Source organism: Centropristis striata, chromosome 5 (genome assembly GCF_030273125.1).
Source record: "Centropristis striata isolate RG_2023a ecotype Rhode Island chromosome 5, C.striata_1.0, whole genome shotgun sequence".
Classification (NCBI taxonomy): Eukaryota; Metazoa; Chordata; class Actinopteri; order Perciformes; family Serranidae; genus Centropristis; species Centropristis striata.
The window spans coordinates 19,773,949-19,797,899 of record NC_081521.1 but is presented as its reverse complement, the minus strand read 5'-3'; the positions used below and the strand labels follow the sequence as shown (position 1 = coordinate 19,797,899).

Here is a 23,951-nt window from a genome sequence, read left to right as displayed (position 1 = left end):
TACAATGTTGCCTCCTTATAATGCTTGCTTTAAACAAAGCTTAATACCGTAGTATTAGTCCACCGCTATTCCTGCATTTACGGTAATTGTTTCCTATCGAGCAGGGAGCGCAGTGAAAGTGAACACAATATGTTTGGACAAATGCCTCGAAACCTGGTAATAGCAGCCTGCACACACTGAATAGATGTTTGAACACTTACTGACTTATGTTGAGAGGAACTTGTACCGCGTTGGTTCACTGCCGTGAGGAAATCAGATGGGGACATACCTGAGTTATGAGCAGCTGAAGCGCAGACAGGTAGCAGCCAGGTAGCAATCTCCATGTCTGAGCATGGAGGCAAACCAGGAAGCGCCTTAAGCTGCATTCTACCGAAAATTCCAGCAGGGGGGGCTAAGTTTGGCTGCAAAAAAAATATGTCCATTCATTTCAGTCCACAATGAGAAAACTTCTCACTTGATTTATTACCTAAGAAATTTTTTTTCGCACCGCTAGTGAAAAATCTTCTTCAAGACAATTATGTCAATTGTTCTAATAATGGCCCCATTTAGAAGAAAATAAAAGATAAAGAATCATATGTTTTGGGGCATGGCTACCTTTGATTGACAGGTCACTAACAAGGCGAGCCGTCACCAGGAGAGAAGCAGAACAATGCGTATCCATGGCAATGTGTCAATAAAGTTATATAAAACGTTATATAGACATAAAAAAGGACGTTTACCTATTTGGTCTCATAACTTTGACCCTTTCACACTGTATTTTCACTTAATGACAGTTTATCTATGGTAGCAGCGTGGAGGATATGTCCAGGGACTGACACATGGATAGCATGGTGGGAATTTGTGGAGTCTGCATGGGGTCTTGAGCAGCAGGTGAGACTACCTGAGTGGGAGAATGTTCCTCTTTCTGAAGACGTTTGTGAACGTCTGTGTGATGATTAGCACAGAAATGAATAGTGAGGAGAACAGGTGGCTCTGTGACAGCAGTTAGCACGCATAAGAGCAGCATGAACTACTGAGATCCTACTTAAAAAGAGGCAGCAACAAGATCAGCGAGTAGTTGTGTCGCTGAACTATTGGATGTGTGGTCAGCTGATGGAAATCTGAGCGAGTGTGCATGAGGAGGGAATGCTGAATGAATGGGAATAAAATTATATTTTTTAAATACTTTTCATTCTGTTTGTACCACTAAAAGGTTTACCATGCCATGTTGATATCATTCTTTTTAGCACAACCTCACCTTTATGACCTGATAATTATATCTTCCCTTAGACACACTGACTCCACATTTTGAACCCAGAAAAAAAAATGTTTTCTTAATGCTGTAAATGTGAACACAGTTTGACCTTACTCCGGCATTACGTTTTACGCCAATACTTATATAGAGAAAAGTTGTTTGCTTGAAACCATGAAGATGATCTCTCTATGACCTGAACCAATTAACCACAAAAAACAGACAGTATAATAGTTTTTGTAGTGACTTGTAAAGCTGCAACATTTTACAAAGTGGTCAAATACTGCAGATTTATATTTATCTATATTTTTTGGTTTCTCACCCAGAAAAATATTTAGATTCATGGCTTGGTTAGTCCCTTCATTGTATGTTATTGAAGTGTAACTTCACCTTCTCAGATCCGAGCCGATCCCTACTATTTTATTTTGAAAAATGCTTAAAAGTGAGCAAGGGGCTGAGAGGGTGATAGAGTGGGGGGCTTTGATGTGTGAAGCAAGAGTTGCTCAGTGCCCTTTGTGTAAGGGGCATTTACATCCTTCTTTTAAATTATTTGATGGCGTAGATATGTTCCAACTAGTCGACTCTATGTCAACATTGACCTTGCACGATTCAGGGCTGATTTAAAATGTGTGTTGAGTCATTTTTTACCAAAATGGCATGCCGATTTTTATACACATGGTAATAAATAATAATAATAATAATAATAATAATAATAATGCATTTTATTTGATAGGGCGCCTTTCAAGCCATGCGTTACAGCATGGATAAAACAAAGTAGAACATCATACAATTTGTTAAATAGAGATGAAAATAAGAATAGAAATACATTAAACCAAATACAATCGGATATATTCAAATATCATAGAAAACATTTACAAATACATTACAATAAAGGAGGGGGGTTGGTGCGGAGGATCAGATGGAGTGAGCGAGTCTGAACAGGTATGTCTTGAGTTGTGATTTGAACTGATTGAGAGATGTGATGTTGCGAAGGGAAGGGGGAAGGGAATTCCAGAGCAAGGGAGCAGAGCGACTGAAAGCTCCCCATGGTAACCAGACGGGCAGGGGGGACGGAGAGGTGGGTGGAGAAAGATGATCTGAGTGGGCGGGCGGGTGTGGCAATGTGGAGGAGGTCAGAGAGGTATGGAGGGGCGAGGTTGTGAATGGCCTTGAAGGTGAGTAGTCGAGTCTTGTACTGGATGCGGTGTATGATTGGGAGCCAGTGGAGCTGCTGGAAGATTGGTGTGATGTGGTGACTGGATGGGGTCATTGTGATGATGCGGGCTGCTGAGTTCTGTACCAGTTGTAGTTTGTGAAGAGTTTTTTGCGGGAGTCCAAACAGGAGAGAGTTGCAGTAGTCAAGACGGGAGGTGACGAGACTGTGGACCAGGATGGCAGCTGTGTGGGGTGTAAGAGAGGGGCGGAGGCGGTTGATGTTGCGGAGATGGAGGTAGGCTGAGTGGGTTATGTGGCTGATGTGTGAGGTGTATGACAGTGTGTTGTCGAGGATGACACCCAGACTCTTTACCTGGGGGATGGAGATGGAGAGATGTTGGAATTGTCTATGGATATTGTGATTTTGATAGGATGGTTTTTGTGCCAATGAGTAGAATTTCTGTTTTGTTACTGTTCAGTTTCAGGAAGTTGGATTAAAACCAGGACTAAATGTCAATATTAACACCAGCATCAACTTGTTTCAGAAAAATACATTTCTATAATTTAGTTTACAGCTCAAAAAACATGTTTAAGTGTGCAACAGTTCTTAAAATAAGCAGCAAAATTTGTCAAATAGTGATGTCATAGGGTGCCGCAGTACACCTGCACATCACTGCAGCACGCTGAGAGTTGCAGGTATAACCACGTGTTTGCAGAGGTCAGCGTGAGAAGCATGCAACAAAACTTGCAAGGAAAGGTATTTTAAGTTATAAGCAGTAATAGTATATATTCTTTTTATTTAATTGATCAAAGATTTAAAGAGTAGCCTTACTATAAGAATTCTGAGATTTCACAGTGTGTTAAGTTACTCTTTAATCTATACCCACATGAAGATGTTGGGTCAGATTTATTATAAATAGTTTATTAAGATATGAGATGTGATGTTTTAAAATAATTCCTTCCTTCTTCCTGTGGACAGGTGGGTGTAAAAGCCCCCTCCTTGCTCTCTGTTAGAGATGGAGTACCCGGACGACTACCTGCTGGCCGAGCTCAGAACCCTGCAGCTCTACAACGACTCACTCTTCCAGAACAACTTTAGCGGTCCCTACAACGACACGGAGTCCTTACTGCCGACGGGGGTGAAGGTCACCATCGTAGTTGTCTACATGATCGTCTGTGTCATCGGCCTGGTGGGGAACTTCCTGGTCATGTATGTCATCATAAGGTAGGAGGAGTTTCTGCAAGTATATATGACACAAAATTGAATGAAAATGAATGAAGAATTGAGAATTTCCTGGGACCAAGACCAAAGAATTACTGAAACGAGTTGGTTTGTACTGAAAGTTAGGGCTTGGCGATATGGCAAAAAAAATGATCATGATATACAGTCATGTTAAAAATGATTAGACCATTGTTTTCTTAAATTTCTTGTTCATTTCAATGCCTGGTACAACTTAAGGTACATTTGTTTGGACAAATATGAGCTATTTTTGTTGTTATCATTATAAAAGTTTAATTTAATTGCTGATATCTAGACATTTCCATGGTTTTCTTGGTAATTACCAAAATCATTGTCAAGAAAGCCATGGATCTGTACTGAAAACTAAAGAAACTAGAGATTAGTTCCGCTAGTAGTGGCTGAACTGCTAATGCTTTGCGTGCTGGCAGCAGTGGCAGGCTGTGCAGTCTCTGCTCGCATTTTCATGCTTTCCGCATAATCACTTGGTTGGTACTTCTTCAAATTATTGAACAGATTTGTTGTTTTTAGAAAGCCCACGCTGTTAATGTTTGTAACTTATTTATTGAACTAAGTTCCATTCAGTAATAACTTGTTTCTCTGTAAGTTTACATATGTCCCACGCTGTTGAATGCACCATAGCCATTCCGCCGCTGTTGAATGCACCATTCCTGTGCGCGAATTTCCATGCTGTGAATGCTAGTATTCTCCCGATACAGCGGCGGATAGATTGTTATTTTCTTTGCTCTTTCCCAACATTCTTCTGTTCCTCCCTGGTTTATTGCTCCAAGTCATGGCTGACATCTGTTTCTCTGCCATTACCTCCAAGTTAGGTCTTTCTGTTTACTTCTCCGGCAACTTAAAAACATAAGTGGAGCAGGAAAAGGTCGACTCTGATTGGCTCTTGTCACACACATTTCAGACATGTTTGATCGGTAAATATGCTCACAGCTGATCACCGTAATCCACCTGAAATTTATCGCGATCACTAATCGTGATCATATAATCGCCCAGGCCTACTGGAAGTTGGTTTTAAATGATCCCACTGTGCTGACACATGCTTTCACTAGGTGTGAGTCTTTTAGGACTTTAGAACTTACTCAGAGGACTTGATACAATATTGTTGTGGTAAGCCTCGATTTCACTTTTAGCCCACTCTTGCTGAAAAGGATTTATGTGTGATTGTATGGTCTTGACACTTTAATGCTTGAGAAACCTCTCCAGTCCTTCAGACATTCAGTTCAGTGTCAGCATTTCTTTCATACATAGATTTTTATTGATTTATTTTACCAGTAGAAAGAAACTTCAACAACAAAGTGCCCTTACATAGTCAGCCCTAACACAATAACATAGAATTAGGGGATAAAATGATATTTTACTATTAAATCTATGTAATAAAAGAAAATACACAGACTTGCATGGCTTATGATATGACCACTGCTGCTATAGCAATTTACGCTGAAAGAATGAAATACTTATAAATTCATTTTTTTTAAAAGGGATAAAAAGTCTTTTAGATCCTTGTTGTGAGGCTTTTATCCAGATGCTCATGCTCTTTCGCCACTGTCAATACTGCTGCTGAAATATTAGTCCGCAAATCAATATATTGATTCAGAGAAAATGATTCAGTAGCAGTCTTGTGAGTAATTAAATTCATTCACCAAGTCAAATCATTAAGATTTGCAGCTCTGCTATGAGTCCTTCACTGAATACTGTTGTACTGTGGGAAGCTCTGATGGGCATTTTTCCTCTCTGCTGTTTTCTTGTGGATTATTGGATAAAGTTACCTCACTGTAGCAATGTACAGTTCCTGATCACTGAGACTGGCTGTGCACGGGGAATCAAAGGCCAAAAGCATTAAATCAGACAAACACATTCATTAGTTAATGATTAGTAGGTGTAGCATGATGAGAGGGCTTCTGGCTCTTTTAAACTAAGTTTGCAGCTACTCAAGGTCTTTTAAAGCACATGTATCACCCCCAGCATGTCTATGTGTGTGTTTGTGTGTGTGTGTGTGTGTGAATTATTTAAATTAATTTACATATATTCAAATGAGGTCCCCATCAACCATGTAAAATCGATTTTTTTCCAAGTCCCCAGATGAAATTGTCCAGCCATGACTTCATCAATTCTGATATTTGAAGTTGTGTATAAGCTAACAAAGCCATAGTGGTCATACTTGATTTTTTTCATAGCTATATAACATTTAGAAAGGGTGGTCCCCACACGTGATGAATAAAATGTTGGTCCCCATAGACCATATAAACCCGTGTGTGTTTTTGTGTGTGTGTGTGTGTGTGTGTGTGTGTGTGTGTGTGTGTTGGAATGCTTTTGTTACTTCTATAGTTGTAGATAATTACGGTCCTTGTCCGGAGACCTGTTCTCACTATGACATCAACATGGAGCTCTGGGGAGTCACTTAAAAGTATAGAGTAGAGGTGTGAATCATCAGAGGACCCATGAGGCGATTTATCCCGATACTTGAGTCATGATGCGATATTATCGTGATTTTTAAGCATTTTGCAATATGGTGAGTATTGCGGTACAATATGTTGAGATTTAACTGTTTAACTGCATTTTGTGTCCACAAAATTCAATTCACTCAAGAATTGTTTTGTCAAATAAGAGAAAATTCTCAGTCTATTCATCTCACTTCAGTCTTTTTATTTCTCCACAATGAGAGTCAAACCCACAGACTGACCAACAAAGTATTCAGTCGAACTGAACTGAACTGATATCAAACATGTATGGACGACAACAACTGCAGCATTTTATCAGACTTTCAAAAACTTTAAGCTTCACTGCTCCAGTATAGCTTCGATATTGCGTTTGTGAAATAAAATAGTTTCCCACAATGCTGTATGGCCTGGTAACTCTTTGCAAATTGCAGGTTGTGTTATTTGCTTCGTGCCTACTGAATTGGGAGGCTGCCATCTATCTATAAAAGCAAGAAGCGTCTATGTGTGTGTGTGTGTGTGTGTGTGTGTGTGTGTGTGTGGATGTGTGTCTAGGGCATATCTCGCTGACCGTTAGTCAGACTGACCTAAGATTTCATATGTGGCTTGTGCATGGCAAATATTTATTTCTATATATGTATATATTTCTGTGTCTCTTTATATCTTAATGTGCATCAATGTATTACCCAATATTCACTTTGTATATTAACACTACACAAGAGTATGACACCTCATTGTAAATCCCACTTTCACACACAACCTCATTTGGCCATAATTGAAAAATCTACTTAATCTCCCACTATACAAATACATACTTCCTACAGGCACTGCACTAGTATATGTAAAGAGGAGACTTGTGGGAACCCAGCGAGCCTATTTTCATTGAGATAGCATGATGTCAGAGGTCACATGAGCGCTTTGAAAATCACCATGAAACATAAAAAAAAGCCGAAGTTTGCAGTTATTTTGAAAACTTTCCAACACGATATTCTGACGCACATGGTGCCTATGATTCCTTAGATCTTCTACTTTCATATAATACCAGTATCTCCAGTTAATTTCTGAAAGTTAGCCCCTAAATATTGATACGTGGCGGTCATGAATCGATATGATATTGCCACGCAACATATCGCGATACTATGCTGTATACCTTTTTTCCCCAATCCTCTACTTGAGTCACACACTGATGATGACTCCGTTCATCTCAACGCCTTTGGCATTCGCACCGACACATACTCACACTCACACACACACACACACACACACACACACACACACACACACACGTTAATGTCTTTATATAGTTGTGAGTTCACTGTGAGTTCAGTTCACTGTCCAGGACACAGTGGTTGCCTCCACAGAAACCGCCAAAAACCTTGGCGTAACTCTTGACAACCAACTGTCCCTCTCAACAAACATCACCGCCACTACCAGATCTTGCAGATTCTTGCTGCATAACATCAGGAGAATCCGCCCGTTTCTCACCCAGAAGGCAGCTCAGGTCCTGGTCCAGGCACTGGTCATCTCACGCCTGGACTACTGCAACTCCCTCATGGCAGGTCTGCCTGCCAAAGCCATCCGACCTCTACAACTCATCCAGAATGCAGCTGCTCGATTGGTCTTCAATCTTCCCAAATTTTCACACACAACACCTCTCCTCCGCTCCCTCCACTGGCTACCAGTGGCTGCGCGGATACGCTTCAAGACTCTAGCTCTGGCGTACTCTGCTGCTAACGGTTCAGGTCCTACTTACATCCAGGACCTTGTCAAACTCTACACCCCTGCCCGTCCTCTCCGCTCTGCATCAGCCAAACAGCTGGCGACTCCCACCTTGCGTGGGTCAACTCGCCTCAAAACCACTTCCGGACTTTTCTCTGTCTTGGCTCCCAAATGGTGGAACGAGCTCCCCACCGACATCAGGACCTCAGACAGCCTGTACATCTTCCGCCGCAGGCTGAAGACCTATCTCTTCCAACAATACCTCGGTTAAGTCATGGTCACCTAACAGATATATATATTTAAAAAAAAAAAAAAAAAAAATTCTTCTTCTTTTCTCTTCTTTTCTTCTTTAACATATAGCACTCCTTAGCAATGACAGTTAGCTCTTAAAGTTGTGTACTTACTCGATTCCTATGGTCTATGTCTAGTACCATCAGGTTGAGTGCACTTATTGTAAGTCGCTTTGGACAAAAGCGTCTGCTAAATGACATGTAATGTAATGTAATGTAATGTGAGGACCACCACTTCCCCTAGCCCAACACACACATTTCAGGGTTTACCACCTCTGTTAGGACCTTCCCTGAAATTCATACATACAGATGACTGATTAAGGCCTTTAGAGGCTATCCTAGCATTTTCTTTGTGAGGACCGGGAAAAATGTCCTCACAATGTTGGTGTTCTGCCAAGGGTTGGCCCTCACAACTATATAAAGACAAGCACACATACACACACACACTCACACTCGTTGCCGCCAGTAAAGATGTTTGCCCTCCACAACTTGCCCTCATGGAGCTTGGTGTCAGAAGGCCTCAGCCTCCATCTTTTAACTGTGTCAGGTTGGATGAAAGGGCTGATTACACAAGATGGCCTCGTGCAACATTTGCCATCACCAGATGAGGCAGAGTGAAGTGCAGGTCTCTGCTCCCATTAGCCTCTAAGCCTCGGAAAAGAATCACTGAATTTCTCTTATTGTAGTGGACACCTTGAGTCACACAGCTGCAGGCTTACTGAGCAGCACAACAAGATAACATACCACTACTGGAAAAGTCTTCAAGTTTGGGTGGCAGCCAGAAGGTTAATTGTTTGAGCAAAATTAAAATGTAAAATATTCATAAATGTGAGCCGCATAAAGGTTTCGACTGTCTGGACCATTCATGCCTACTGGCATTGCTGCATTCCCCCGTCTGCCATGTTGGAAATATAACTCATTACCATCACTACTCCTCATGTCAAGCTTCATCATTGAAATAATGGACCACCATTTTTTGTCGAAATTAAAATGTAAAAACAGGCATTTTGAACACATGTCACATTTGAAAAAAAATAACCAAAACAAAGCTTAAAATCAAAATCGTGTCCAAAAATAAACAGTTTGGAATAACTATATCCTGTTAAAAACAAGTTGAAATTTGGAGAAAATTGTCGCAGCAAGGAGAGTTTTTTGTTGTTTTTTAGAAGTAAATTGGGCAAAGTGAAAACAAACGTTTTCCAAATTGACAAAATAAACTGAAATTTATGTTTTCTTCCAAAGATTGCCAAAAATACATAATTTATTCTCGAAAGAAACAGTAAAAACAGGCATTATCATCGGAATTTGAACTTCATGATTGTACTTGAACAGGTCCCAGGTTACGATTAAATTGTGATATTTCTGTCAGGATCACTTTATTCTACATGTCTCATTTAAAACGTGTCCAATAATAAAGCAATTGCACTAACCAGATCCTGTTAAAAACATTAAATTCTGCTCCTCAGAGACACTGTGAAGACATGATTGATTCTGCTGAGACCAACGGTCACATGACAAATATTCACAGAAAATCTGTTTACACAGAGCTGAGAGGAGAGGCTGGAAACATGTAAATAGTTCAATATTTACTATTATGTGGAGAGTCAATTTTATTCCAATTTCAAATATTTATCAGAGATTTGTTTCTTATTTCTGTCATTATATTACTGTGTTATTTTGAACAGAATACATTTTTGAGTTGTTCACACTTCTAGCTATGGTTGTACTGATTCCATAGAGCTGCAGGACATAGTGGTCTCAGCAGGACTGAGTCTGTTTATGTTGATGAACCACATTTATACATCACTCCACAGGTCAGGTTGTACTTCCAGAGGCATTAAAGAATAATGTCAGAGCACCAACCGAGTGCCCTGGATTTAAACACGTCCAATTATCACAAAGACTAAAAGACTGTGACTGCTGGACTCTGTATTCAGTAAGTGGGCTGGGGGTAATTACCTGGGATGGATTCACATGTTATCCGGGAGGGATGCAGCAGGTTCAGGAGCCTGACCGACTCCTCTGTGTGTCGTTGCTCTCCATGAACAGGTAGGAAGAAGAAAATTATAAGAAAAATGTAAATGAAGTGAGTTTTCTCTGCGCACCAGATGTGACATTTGGGTGCGGGTTTTATGAAATAATCAAAGCTAAGAAAAGTGTTGCATTGTTCTTTTGAAGCAGATGGGAAGATTTGACATTTAACCTACACACACACACACTCACACACACACACACTCACTCACATTTTTAGGGTGATTGTACATCATGAAACACATTGTCTCGCCTCAATCACCTGTAGGGTAATGGGTGAGGTTTTCCAATTTAGCATTTTTTTAAAATAAATAAAGATTATTATTACTTAATGATTTAACTCTCTGAACACTAACAAAGTGTTTTAGGGCTTTTTTTTTTTTTTTACATACATTTTACTCACTGTGGCCTTGTCTTTATCTGCAATCTACATGCAGCGTTTAACCCTCTGAACCTCAACAAGCCCTGTCAGGGTGTTTTTTTCTCTTTTCACACTCTACTACTCTACTCACTGTGTCCTTGTATTTATATATATATATATATATATATATATATATATATATATATATATATATATATATATATATATATATAATTTCTCTGATATCTTTTTTTTAACAGTTGGAATACAATGTAATTTATATATAAACACTTTTCTAAGTGCCCACAAAAAATGGGTCTCCACATGCTGTACATATTGAAGGATTGTCGTGTTTCCACCCTCTCCTGTCCTCTCCTCTCAGCTCTGTGTAAACAGATTTTCAGTGAATATTTGTCACGTGATTTTCAGCAGAATCAGTCATGTCTTCACAGTGCCTCTGAGGAGCAGAATTTAATGTTTTTAACAGGATCTGGTAAGTGCAAACACTTTAATTTTGGACAAGTTTCAAATGAGACATGTTGAATAAAGTGATTTTATGTTCATGGAGCCCAGAAAGTGTAATTGTTGCATAGGGGGATCATGGCGATCCAAAGCCAAACTAAACCTCAAGTTTTGTCATTTGAGGCAGCATTGGTTGTTTGAAAATGTAAAAACTTGGTTTAGTGGCGTTAGAAAGAAGAATTTCTGAATTTCCGATTGAATTGTTGGTGGTTGAGTTGCATTGGGGGTAATGTAGGCCGTACATGTAGCCTTAAATTATTTTGTTGTGATTTCTTTAAGAGCTAAAAAAATAATCAGATTTGGAAATGCAACAATGAATGCTTTTTTTACAAATGCAAAGTTTCATTGTGAGTGTATATCTCCCAAACTTTGCTTTGTCCTTTACACTGTGCTGCCTCTGCAATTATTCACTCTCACAGCTCAAGACAATTTAGTCACCGTTTGAACCAGATGGAAAGATGTGACATTCAACGCACAAAAACACAGTTTCACTGTAGTTATTAATTACTGTAAAATGTTTCCGTGGTGGTGGAGCTCCATCACACGGAGCAGAGAACAAAAGAAAAACACAGGCTTGTGCTGCTCACGTGTCAGGTGTGACGGAGGGAGGCAGGGACAGTGGGAGGCTCGCATCATGAGCGAGCGAGCAGCAGAAAGAGACAAAGAAAGATTGACAAACATACAAAAGAAACTCTGGGTTTTGTCCAGTGGGTGGTTCACGTGGATCTTTGGCCCTGAACAGAGATGGAGATAGCTCAAAATACCCACAAGCATTATTTTAACTAGTTTAATCCCTGATACACACATAGAAAATCTGAAATTCATAATGAAAGCAAGAGAGAAGATGCATATTTACAACACACACAAAGTGCACACTCATTTATTTGGAGCTAATATGAAGCTTCAGCTGTCTGGGTTAAATCAAGCAGCTTTCATTCAACAGTCTTTTATATTTCCCTCTTTGTGTTTTTCCAGACAGCACTTCCTTGCTTAGTCAGAGCAGCAGTCGTCCATCCCTCTCCGTCCTGACAGGAACACTTATATTCTTCCAGCCAAACCCGGATCATGTTCAATAAGATGTTCAATGTTTGGTGCCAGCATTTTCAGAAAACCACAAAAAATCGACCCAATTAAAGTAGTCAGCATAAGTGAAGTAGAAGTACCAACTGTGACAGCACTGTGTCTGTTTGTGGACAATGGGTTTGGAGCCTCGAGTTGGACATTTTGGCCGTTGGCATCTTGTGTTTTTTGGAGCCAGAACCAGCGACTGAGAGGATTTGGCTGAGAGGATGAACAGCTGACGCCTCAGAGTGCCTTGTAGTACCACTGACCAAAATGTTATTATTAACTTCCTTGAATTTACTGTGAAAGGTTCACAAAACACACCTGTCAATCACAAGTTAACCTCACCGTAAAGCATACCCTACCTAAACATGTATTTTACTCCAGATGGGACCATTGTTAACCCCTTTACAACCTACCGTAGAACAAGTCTGCCAGAGCAGATCTTTTCTTTTTTACATACTGTACTGCCACATTTTGGAGCATTTTAATATGCTTCATATATCAATACAACCCTTACATCCCACATTTTATTATTATGTATTGACTTATGTCCATACTAATGACATAACTTGCTAAAAATTGCTTTGCTCATTTTTTCCTAAATACAGGAATGTCATAGCTGTATCCCTCAAAAGTGTAAATGGAAAAAAAGTTGCACAAAATCCTTTCAAACCTCAGGAAATGTATTTATTAATATTATCATTAACATCATACAACCTAATAAAAGACTGTACTAAAAATAAATAAATGAATAAATAGCTAATAAAGCTCTATTAAAGTCATACTAAAATCATAAAAGACATTAAAACAACAAAATGAGATAAAATAAAATGAAATAAGATAAAATACAATAAGATAAGATAAGATAAAATAAAAAAGAATAAAATAAAATGCATATAGATAGATAAGATGGCACACAATGAATGGGTACATGCAGCCAATATAGCACACATCATCATACACACACTGCAACACAAAACTTGAATTCTTCAGGGAAGGAGAACAAAGAAAAGGTGCAGTTTTGTTCTCGATTGAGCAGCTATGGATCTGTTTAATGACAGCAGAGCAGAGGTGTCTGACAGCGGCTGTCCGATCCACCTCGCCTCTGTAAACAAAAACAAATGATAAAAGCCATCAGGCAGCATTAATTGAGGGTGCGTGCCTGTCGGGGAAACTCTCCTCTCAGCGTCTTTTCATGCTTTCTGTTTCCCCAGACGTGCTCTGTAGCACTTTTCCCTGACAGCGCTGCAAGCTTAGCGTGTTTTCAGCTATCAGTGCTGTCAGAGTTTTAACTTTCGCCGCAGTGCCGCCGCCACCGCTGTGGTTTTGGCTCATAGCAACAACAAGAGTCGGGGGCAGGGATTTCTACGAGCATCTGTTTAATGCTAGAAACAGAAAGAAAGGTGGACCACAGGGAGTGAGAAACATGGTGCTGAATTGAGCACAGAACAGCCACAGACAGAGAGAAGAGAGAGGCTGTGTTCACTCGGAGCAGGGATTTTTGTAAGGGAAAAAGTGCTGCCTGGAGGGATTTTTGTCAGGGAAAAGGGTCCTGTTTCCATAACAACAGACTGATCCACTCTGTACATTTTAAGGGAATCATCATGCCTCAGCAACAGTTCTGAGATCTCAAAATGCCAGCATTCTTTTGACCACACACACACACACACACACACACACACACACACACACACAAACACACACACACACACACACACACACACACACACACATACACACACACACACACACACACACACTCACACACACTCACACACTCACATTTAAGTACACACACACACTGTGAAATTCAAGGTGTAGTAAAACTGTACAAACAAATTGTACAGGTTGCATCAGTCGCGCAAACCAGGAGCAGATGTGTCAGCAAATATCTGTTTGTTTTTCACCAAAAGTCAAACATACAAGTCTGTGTATATTTGAACTATAGAGTCAATAATTCAACTGAACACCCCAGCAGCTTCTCAGTGATAAATATCCACTCATCGAGCTTAAAGTTCTCCAAACGGCGAGCTGAAGCTTCGTAGTTTCTCCTGCCGATATTGTGGCCTCATGCAACAACATCCTCTTAAATTTCTCTTAGAAAATGTAGGGATTCAAATTAAGGATTAGTTGATGATAAAAGTAATTTTGAGTGAAAGTCATCTCTGATCTTCTGCTTCTCCTCCATAGCAACAGCTGCTTGGAGATGGGATTTATCAGGAAAAAAATGTTGAACTAATTCAAAACTGTGGCCATAACATAAACCTATTATATAGTAATAATAATAATACATTTTATTTATATTGCACAAAACACCTGAAACAAATCTCAAAGTGCAAAGACTTTAAGAACAAGCAATAAGACAGTGAATGATATGCTGTATTAGGCCGACGTGCCAGGCAGTCCGTTCTATCAGGGATAAGCTTTTGTAAAGAAAAATGTTTTTTTTTTTTTCTTTCTTTTTGGAAGAATCAACAGTCTGAGGTACCCTAAGGCAGTGGTTCTCAACCTTTTTGAGTCGCGACCCACAATTTAACATCCATGTTGTCCGCGACCCCCGCTCACTGAACAGAATTTCACCCGCACAGTTTAGATCACCAAAAAAGAAACAAAAAGACCACAAAAAGACACAAAATGACTAAAAAAAAGACACAAAATGACCCAAAAAAGACACAAAATGACCAAAAAAGACACAAAATGACCAAAAAAGACACAAATTGACCAAAAAAAGACATAAAATGACCAAAAAAAGGAAACAAAATGACCCAAAAAAAGACACAAAATGACCAAAAAAAGACGCAAAATGACAAAAAAAAAGACACAAAATGACCAAAAAAGACTAAAACACATGAATACTTTAACACAGTGGAGACAGAGCTGACTTCCAAATTGATTTGGCGACCCCCAGAAATCATCTCGCGACCCCAACTGGGGTCCCGACCCCAAGGTTGAGAATAGCTGCCCTAAGGTGGTCGGGAAGGGTGTTCCATATAAATGGACTTTTGTCCTGGGGGAGCAGAGATTGTTGTTGCCAGAGTGGAGGTACCTTGTGAGGTAGAGGCACTGATGAGTGAGAAGGGATATTTTACATTTCATTCTGAGTTGCATTCAAAGCCAGAGAAGTGTACGACGAATGGGTGTGATTTGTTAAAATTTCTGCACCCTCATCAGGATCCTGGCAGCACTGTTTTGAACATATTGGAGCTTTGGAGGCTATTGCCAGGGATCCTGATGAGAAGCGTGTTACAGTAGTCCAGCCTGGAGGAGACAAAGACATGGATACGTTTTCCTGCGTCTGGAGTGAGGGATGGAGTTTGGCGATGTTGCTGAGATGGTAGAAAGAGTTCTTGCACAGGTGTTTGATATGGGCCTCACCTGGGTTGGTAACTGATGAGGAGATCAGAAAAGTTGCAGCCAGAGATGATATACTGGTAATGTGTGCAGATTAAAGAAAGTTTTAAAGTTTTAGAGCCATTACGTTGCAGAAAGTTGTGATTCATCCACATCTGTATCTCCTCCAGGCAGGTGTGGCTGTAGAGGAGGTGGGACGGGTTTTGAGGTAGAGTTGTGTGTCATCAGCATAGCAGTGGAAAGACATTCCTTGCTTGCCGATGACGTGGACAAGGAGGAGCATGTAGAGGATGAAAAGGATTGGGCCGAGGACCTATCCTTGAGGGACCCCACAGGTGACGAGGTGTGAGGTTTTGTTTGATCATCTGTGAGATTCCAGCCCAGTATAATTATGTCCACCTTTGACAATTCTGCACCAGATTATTTGAGTCTTATAGCAACATTATCATAATAATAATAAGAGTGGCAGGAGCTTACTTTTATGTGATGGTTCATATAACGTAACCTCTCGTTTTCTCTCACCCTAATAATACTGGTTTTCTCTGGAAGATATTTTTGGCTTGAAAAACGAAACAAAAAAAACAGTTGTTTTTGCAGATCCGTTCAATATCCCCCATTCTTGTCTGATAATCCTGTGTGTTCTCTGTTTTGTAATATTAAGGATGTCATTATAAACAAACTCATGTCTATGTTGACTGACGCCGAGAACCTTAGTGGTCGACTTTTCAAACATTTTGCTTCATCTGCTTGTGTTTAAATTTAAATGTCGCCTTATAAAATACAGCTCTGGAGGAGTGTTTTGACACCCGTCTTGTGCTTACAATTAAAGATGACATGTAAAGTGTTTAACTATGACAGCGCTCTGAATGGCTGAGTTTTTTTGCTGTCGTTAATGCAGTGGGTGTGAAGACAAAATACAAATCGAGGGAACACAACGAAGATATGTCCCATCTTTTTGACGTCCGTCATTATTCTGAATCTGTTGGGGATCATGCGTTCAGCCACGTCTACAACTAATCTGTCGTACTGCTCGACCAATCGGCTGAATTCTTTTTGTACACATTAATGATCGTATCCTCAAGAACCTCTCATGGTTGTGATGATTCACATTTCTTTTAAAATGAACGTGCCACTTTAAATAATGCATGACTTCCCATCATCATCTGTAGCCAAAATACTCACTATTGTTGCTTTGTACGTCAGAAAACCAACCAATAACATGGGTGTATTCTTTGTAGCTACACAAAGCTAGGTACGTTTTTTTTCCCCCTAAACCTAGGTCAGTGGTTTTGTAGCCTACATTCACAGAAACTGTAGCTTTTTTAACAACTGTGAACCATACGTGTATGTATAATGACTTGTGCTATTTTTACAAAACGTTCATATGTGTCGTTATGGATGGTGTTGACGAATGGTCTATTCTCTCGTTTAAGTTGGAGATCTTGTTGATGTGAACCCATGATGGAGAGAGTTCCGCTACACCTCTTTGCTAGTTGATTTATTTGAATGAATAACAATCAATAAAGTGTGAAGAAAAATATGTATATCATCAAATCCAAGCTCTGAGACAACAACAATGAAATATAGAACGAAAGGTGAGAGGTGATATAGCTCTGCTGTGCGACACTTAATGAGAATTTAATGTCTGATACGACTTTGTATTGTGAATGGTGGTGAAGGAAGAGCCATGGAGGAATAAAGCAGGGATTTTACAGAATCCACAGAGAAAGAAGAGACACAGAAGAGGGATGTCAAGTAAATCTTTAAGGTCCCTGGAGAGCAGCAGAGCGCACACCTCAGCAATTAAGAGCTGCATACCGATTGGCTAAGGTGTCAAAACAGATCTGAATGTCGTCCCCAGACAGAAGAAATGACAAGATAGTACACAAACTGTATACTGTATGGGGGAAATAATTTAATAGCTTCATAAATGCACCATTGTTTATATGCATGTCAGTAAGGTGTTTGTGTGTGTGTGTGTGTGTGTGTGTGTGTTTGTGTATATATATTAGCTTTTCCATGCATTATTCAAGTATTTCTTTCCACAAACGTCACCAGACTGAGTTACAAAGCAGCAGGTCAGTTTGTGTCCACTCGGACCATCTGCTGTCGAGCAAATCTGGCATTTGAAGTGAGTGTTTGCTACCAGAGAGTCTAATTAGGTTGTGTGTGTGCTCTGAGCTGCACTGAGCGGCCCAGTTATCTGAATCTCTGATGGTAAACAGGCTGCTGGTCTGTTAACTGACGGACACTCGGTCTGGCTCTGTTTACAGTAAAGTTCAAATCATGATAAAACAATCCAAACAATTATTTAATTGGACTGTTTACACAGAAAAATTGGAAGAAAATCAGATTTTTAAAAACGCAATTTTCCCTGTAAGGAGTAACTCAACTCCAGTTGGTTGACATTCATTAAACAATATTTGAATTTCAAAATAAAACCTGAACATTGGCTGATCACAATCAGTATCAGTGTCCGGTATGCACTGAAATTTAGGGTGATTTAGAAATTGTATTGGTTTTCATGTCTAGAATTGGTTGACAATGTAATATGTTTAATGTTTTATTATTTAATTAACCCTCTGAACCCCACCATTGAAACGTATGTTTTCTTTAAAAGATCGGCATCAGCACACCGTTTATCATAGGAAGAAAGTGTATCGTCGGAATTCCGATTTCGGACAGTCTTTGCACAGATCATGAGCTAGGAAAATAAGCAAAACGAAAGCTTAAAATAGTGATATTTCTTTTAAAATCACATTAATCTACATGTCTCATTTTAAACGTTTGCAAAAGAAATTGCTCTTGGAAGAAGTAGATCCTGTTAAAAACGTTAAATTCTGCTCCTTAGCAACACTGTGAAAACATGATTGATTCTGCTGAGACGAATGGTCACTTGACAAATATTCACTGAATATCTGTTTACACAGAGCTGAGAGGAGAGGACAGGAGAGGCTGGAAACATGACAATTGTTCAATATGTAAAGCATGTGAAGACCCTTTTTTTCACATTTTTTCACACCCTTTGTTCCACATGTCACATGTGTTATTCTACACAAAAGACATTTTTAAATTGTTCCCACTTCTAACGATGCTTGTGCTGATTCCATAGAGCTGCATGACTTATAGATTTATATAGATTTTATATATTGCAGTGAAATACAAGGACACAGTGACTAAAATGTAAAAAGAGCAAAAACTGCCCTGAAACGGCTCTTTGAGGTTCAGAGGGTTCAGTCATTAATTATAAAAAGCAGCCAAAGTTCAACATTGGTGCACAATCCACAAAGAAAATAACTGTCTTCATTCCAGCCAAAAGCAGCCATACTGGTGAATATTTTCCTCATAAAAAAAATCCCATTGTGATCCATAACCATGCCGCCTGGCAGCTCGTCCTGTGTTGGTGTCTTGCTCAGCAGACGTGGCTGCTGCTGTCCACTGGTTGGTTCAGTGAGACTCCAACCTGCAGCACCAACAGGCTCAACATGATAACAATCTCAGTCCGATCTGCTGTTTCTGTGTGACGCCGGCCGCTTGTATTGAGCTAAAAGTGTCTTTGTGAACAGACAGAAACATTAAACATTCATATTTTTGGCTCAGAGACACGAAGCTGACTGAACAGCTAATTACACACAGATGGTCTGAGTGTGACTGTGTGTGTATGTGTGTTTGGAGTCGATTTTACCCTCTCGTTAGCTCTTTCAAAGGCTTCAAAGTAATTACATTTATTGTGTGCTTCCTTGTCCATCAGCAACAGTTCAAAGGTCGAAATCACCTGTTTTTGTGTTTTACAATTAGTATCATCACAAGGTGTGCGTGTGTGTGTGTGTGTGTGTACGTGTGTGTGTGCAGGTCGAGCTTGGGGGTGTTATTCTGAGTTTTTTTTTGTTTAAAATAGGTTGAAACAGATGGGAACAGAAGAAAAAAAAAGAGAGGTCAGTCAACAGAAAGAAGAAGACACACATCAAGGGCAAAGAGAAACAGATATGAAGTGAAATAGAGATGGAGCATCCAATGTTGCATTATCTGATATCCTCTCATTTTTCATCTCCTCTATAGTTCCTCTGTGTGTGTGTGTGTGTGTGTGTGTGTGTGTGTGTGTGTGTGTGTGTGTGTGTGTGTGTGTGTGTGTGTAATCTGCATTCACTGTGAGCCATTATGATCCTCCTGATGAAATCTATTTATTCATTAGTTTGTTCTTTCATCCGTCGCAGGTTTATCTGCAGCATCACTGCTTGATTTTGACAGAATTTGGTGCATGATGCCCCTGGACCCGACATGTCCCTGATGAAGTAAAATAAATAAATAATAATAAATAAATCAATAAAGAAGAGTATTTCTAATATTCACCATTTTGGGCAATGCAGTTGTTCGTTATCTTTCCAAGAGTAAGAAGAGAAGTTCCAAACCAATTTGACATCTGTGGATTAGTTACAAATCGTTGGTTGTTATTGGTTTTGACCAATAACCTTCCGAATCCCACCATACTGGCTGCATTGAAACACATGAAACTCAAGTAATCGCCAAAACAACACAGTTTATCGTAGAAAGAAGCTGTAAAAACAGGCATTATCGTCAGAATTTGAACTTTCCAATTTCCTGGTCCATGAACAGATTATAGGTTACGAATGTTTCCATGAGGAAAAGTAACCAAAATGAAGCTTAAAAATGTGATATTTAAGTCAAAATCACTTTATTCTACTTTTCTCATTTAAAGCATTTAAACCATATTACCCAGATCCTGTTAAAAACATTAAATTCTGCTCCTCAGCGACACTGTGAAGACATGATTGATTCTGCTGAGGCGAACGGTCACATGACAAATATTCACTGAAAATCTGATTACACAGAGCAGAGAGGAGAGGACAGGAGAGGCTGCTAACATGACAATACTTCAATATGTACAATATATGGAGAGCCAATTATTTTCCCCAATATTCATGACACTTGTGGGCACTAAGTGTTAATATATAAATTCCTTTTTATTCCAATTTAAAAAATAAATAAATTTCTTTTATGATAACTGTTTTTTTTCATTTATTGGAGACATTGCGGACTATATTTAAGAAGAAGAAGAGTACTTTATTAATCCCACAATGGGGAAATTCAACCTCTGCATTTAACCCATCCTTATTTTACACACAAGTGAACAGCACATTACTGCACCTGGGGAGCTGTTAGGTGCCTTGCTCAAGGGCACTTCAGTCGTAGACCTGTCAGTACCTGGATTCGAACCAGCAACTCTCCAGTTACAAGCCTGATTCCTAACCTCTAGGCCACGGACTGCCCTGGCTCTACTACCTGATTTACCCCAGGCTATGTTCCAGTCTAAATCATCAATCATAGTTGGCACCCATTCAACTAAAAGCTCTTATGACACACAACATCTGCTGGGAAAAAAAAGTGGGTCTTTAGCTCTCTATTCCAGCTTGATTGTAACTGCTGGTGAGTTGAAGGGTCTGCAGGAGGCCTGCTGGACTCTGGATGTCTGTGTGTTAGAGAGACGTGCTGACAGGACGGATGCTGTCATGTCGTCTGTGTGAGCCGACCAGCAGAGAGAGAGAGAGAGATGGCTGTCATGTCATATCTGCTCATCCTTGACCCTGTGACCTGAATCCTCTGCAGCTGGAGGAATGGCGTGTGTGTGTGTGTGTGTGTGAGAGAGGTCTGTTCCTTCTCTATGTTCTTAAATTAAATTAAGCGTAATAAATGAGCATAAAAACAATATTCATGTCATCGCCAACGGTCAAAAGGAGGATCTGAATGGATCAAAACGGTGAATCTTCTTTCTCTGTAAGTGCTTCTGCCTGTACCTGTTGATGTGTGTGTGTGTGTGTGTGTGTGTGTGTGTGTGTGTGTGTGTTCCCCTGCCTAATGACTGTGCCTTCCTCCTTCCTAATGACCACAGTGAATTATGAGGCCATTCACTCTGCACTGCAAATTAATCCCTCGTACGAAAACAGAGGGTGTGTGCGTGTGTGTGCATGTCTGTGTGTGTGTGTGTTTGTGTGGTTGTGTGTGTGTGTGTGCGTGTAATAGACACCAAATATAGCCAGCTGTCACATGACTTCTTTGTCTTTATGGCACAGACACACTCTCATTTGCATGTTTTCAGGAGATGCACGCTCCTGCTGTCCTCCCTGTAGCTGCTGCTGCTGCTGCTGCTGCCTTAACTCCTTGCTGGTTTCTTCACATTGTCTCTCTACATTAATTTTTCATTTCATTTCAGAGTTAATGTTCTAATAAACAGCCTCATCAAAGTGTCTATACACACAATATACGGCCAATGTATGGATTCATTACACTGAGTATCTGTGACACTTTAATGACATTGTGCAGCATAAATTGTTCCGCTTATGTTATATAAGTATATTAGTAATGGTTTTATTTAGCTAATTTACAGCTATTTCAGTGGAATCTGGATTTTATAGATGCCATTAGGAACGGAGATGTGATCTTCTCGTGCCAGAGCCAGAAAATACTGTGAAAATTGCAGACAAGGTTGACACAGATGGCGCCCAAGCCTACTCGTGCCTTTCAAAAATGTTCCCTGAAATGGTCCAAGTCCTTAAAACACCTTGTTCAGGTCAGCTGTCACAAATACAAGGCTGTGTTATGATAAACAGTGTCCTTCAGTCCAAGGTGACTCCCCTCAGACCACATGTGAAACCTTCACCCAGTCAACACCCTGAAGGGATGGAGCACATGGTTTCTGTCTGTCTCGTGTTGTCTCTCCTGTTTGACAGGTGCTTTGGATCCTGCTGCAGCATGACTAAGCCCCATGGAGAGTTAGTTTACTGCAGAGTCCAGTTACATCTACCTAAATACAGTTTTATGATTCAATACTTCTGTTTATAGATCTGCAGGCTTGATGAGCCAGGCATCATGTTTATGTGTCAGCTTTCTTTAAATTTTAAACTTTTTTTTTAAACATTTATTTTAAATTGGAGAAGTAGCGGAAAAAAATTGATACAGCATAGTATCGCAATATTTTGCATGGTCTATATTATATTGATTCATGGCCGCCAAGTATATTAAGCAGATTTTCAGTGTTTTTTTGTTTTTTCCGGAGGCCGTAGCGGGCTTACTTTTCTGGAAATACTGATGTCATATAAAACTAGAAGATCTAATGAATGTATAGGCACCATGTGTGTCAGGATATTGTGTCAGAAAGTTGTAGAAATAACAATGCAAAGTTGTTGTTTTTGTTTCATTCAAAAAAATTCAGAACAGTGAAGCTTAAAGTTTGATAAAATGCTGCAGTTGTTGTCGTCCATACATGTTTGATATCAGTTGAGTTCAGTTTGACTGAATACTTTGTTGGTCAGTCTGTGGGTTTGACTCTCATTGTGGAGAAATAAAAAGATTGAAGTAAGATGAATAGACTGAGAATTTTCTCTTATTTGACAAAACAATTCTTGATTGAATTGAATTTTGTTAACACAAAATGCAGTTAAACCGTTAAATCGCAATGTATTGTTTTAGGTTTTAGGTTTTATTTTATTTGCACAGTTAGAATTACATAAAATGACAAAGATAACATGTAATGTAAAGTGCAGGGAGAGGCAGAAAACCCAGATGGGCTTATTTAAAGCCTCCACCTAAAATTTCATTCGAAAGTAATAAACTGATAATAGAAAAAACAAATGTATAACATCAACAAGTTATAATGACAATAACAAAAACAATTAAAAACAAAAATTAACATGTTAAAAAAGTGTATTTGTATCGCAATACTCACCATATTTCAAAATTATTAAAAAAGAAAAAATATCGTATCGTGACTCAAGTCGTATCGTGGGGGCCTCTGATGATGTTGTGGAAAATCTTAACAGACGACAAGAGTTTCTTAGAAAGACAGCCCTGTGCGGGATTTAATGACAAGTATCAAAAAACAGATACAATACTCAAGATACAAAAACAGGTCCTTGTACTGAACAGCAACTAGCAGTATTATTTTGCTTGTACTATTATACAAGCAAAAGATGTTTGTGCGCAAAGTCTCTTATCTTAATCAAGCAGCTTTCCTGTACTGAGAGACTGTGACTGTTGGTCAAATTCTGTGTTTGTCAAATCATATGTGAGGCATCTTTAAGCTGCTATATGTCTGATATTTTAATACATCTTCAAATTAATTTACAGCACTGACACACACCTCTCGTAAATTGCATGTTTTTCAAGTCCAAAAGACCCAGGGGAGGTGTTTAAGGAGTCTGTCCAGAATCCCTCATGTCCACCTTCGGCTCCAGGTTTTCATGGCATATCCTACTGGTCAGAGGCCCTGGGTAGACCCAGAACACGCTGGAGACATTACACATCACATCTGGCCTCGGGGTTCTTCAGGAGTAGCTGGAAAATGTTACTCAAAAACTTTGCTAAGATGCTGCCCATGCGACCCAGCCTCAGATAAGCAGATGGATGGATGGAAGAAATCTTTTGGGGCAGAAGTTCAGATATTTGACAAGTACTTTACGTAAAGAATGGGGTGCATCACAGAAACTAAAGACCTAATACTTGACTTGATGTTTTGTAA

The 23,951-nt window shown here is 39.6% G+C and overlaps 1 protein-coding gene across 1 annotated transcript in view; it reads left to right on the top strand.

Moving 5' to 3' along the window:
* The window catches only part of oprl1 (opiate receptor-like 1), a 106,390-nt gene that overhangs the window by 10,967 nt on the left and 71,472 nt on the right, over positions 1 to 23,951 (top strand). The window contains exon 2 of the mRNA XM_059334234.1: positions 3,366 to 3,611. Coding sequence (XP_059190217.1) covers positions 3,403 to 3,611 — 209 coding nt within the window. The 5' untranslated portion in view covers positions 3,366 to 3,402. The remainder of the gene's footprint in view (positions 1 to 3,365; positions 3,612 to 23,951) is intronic.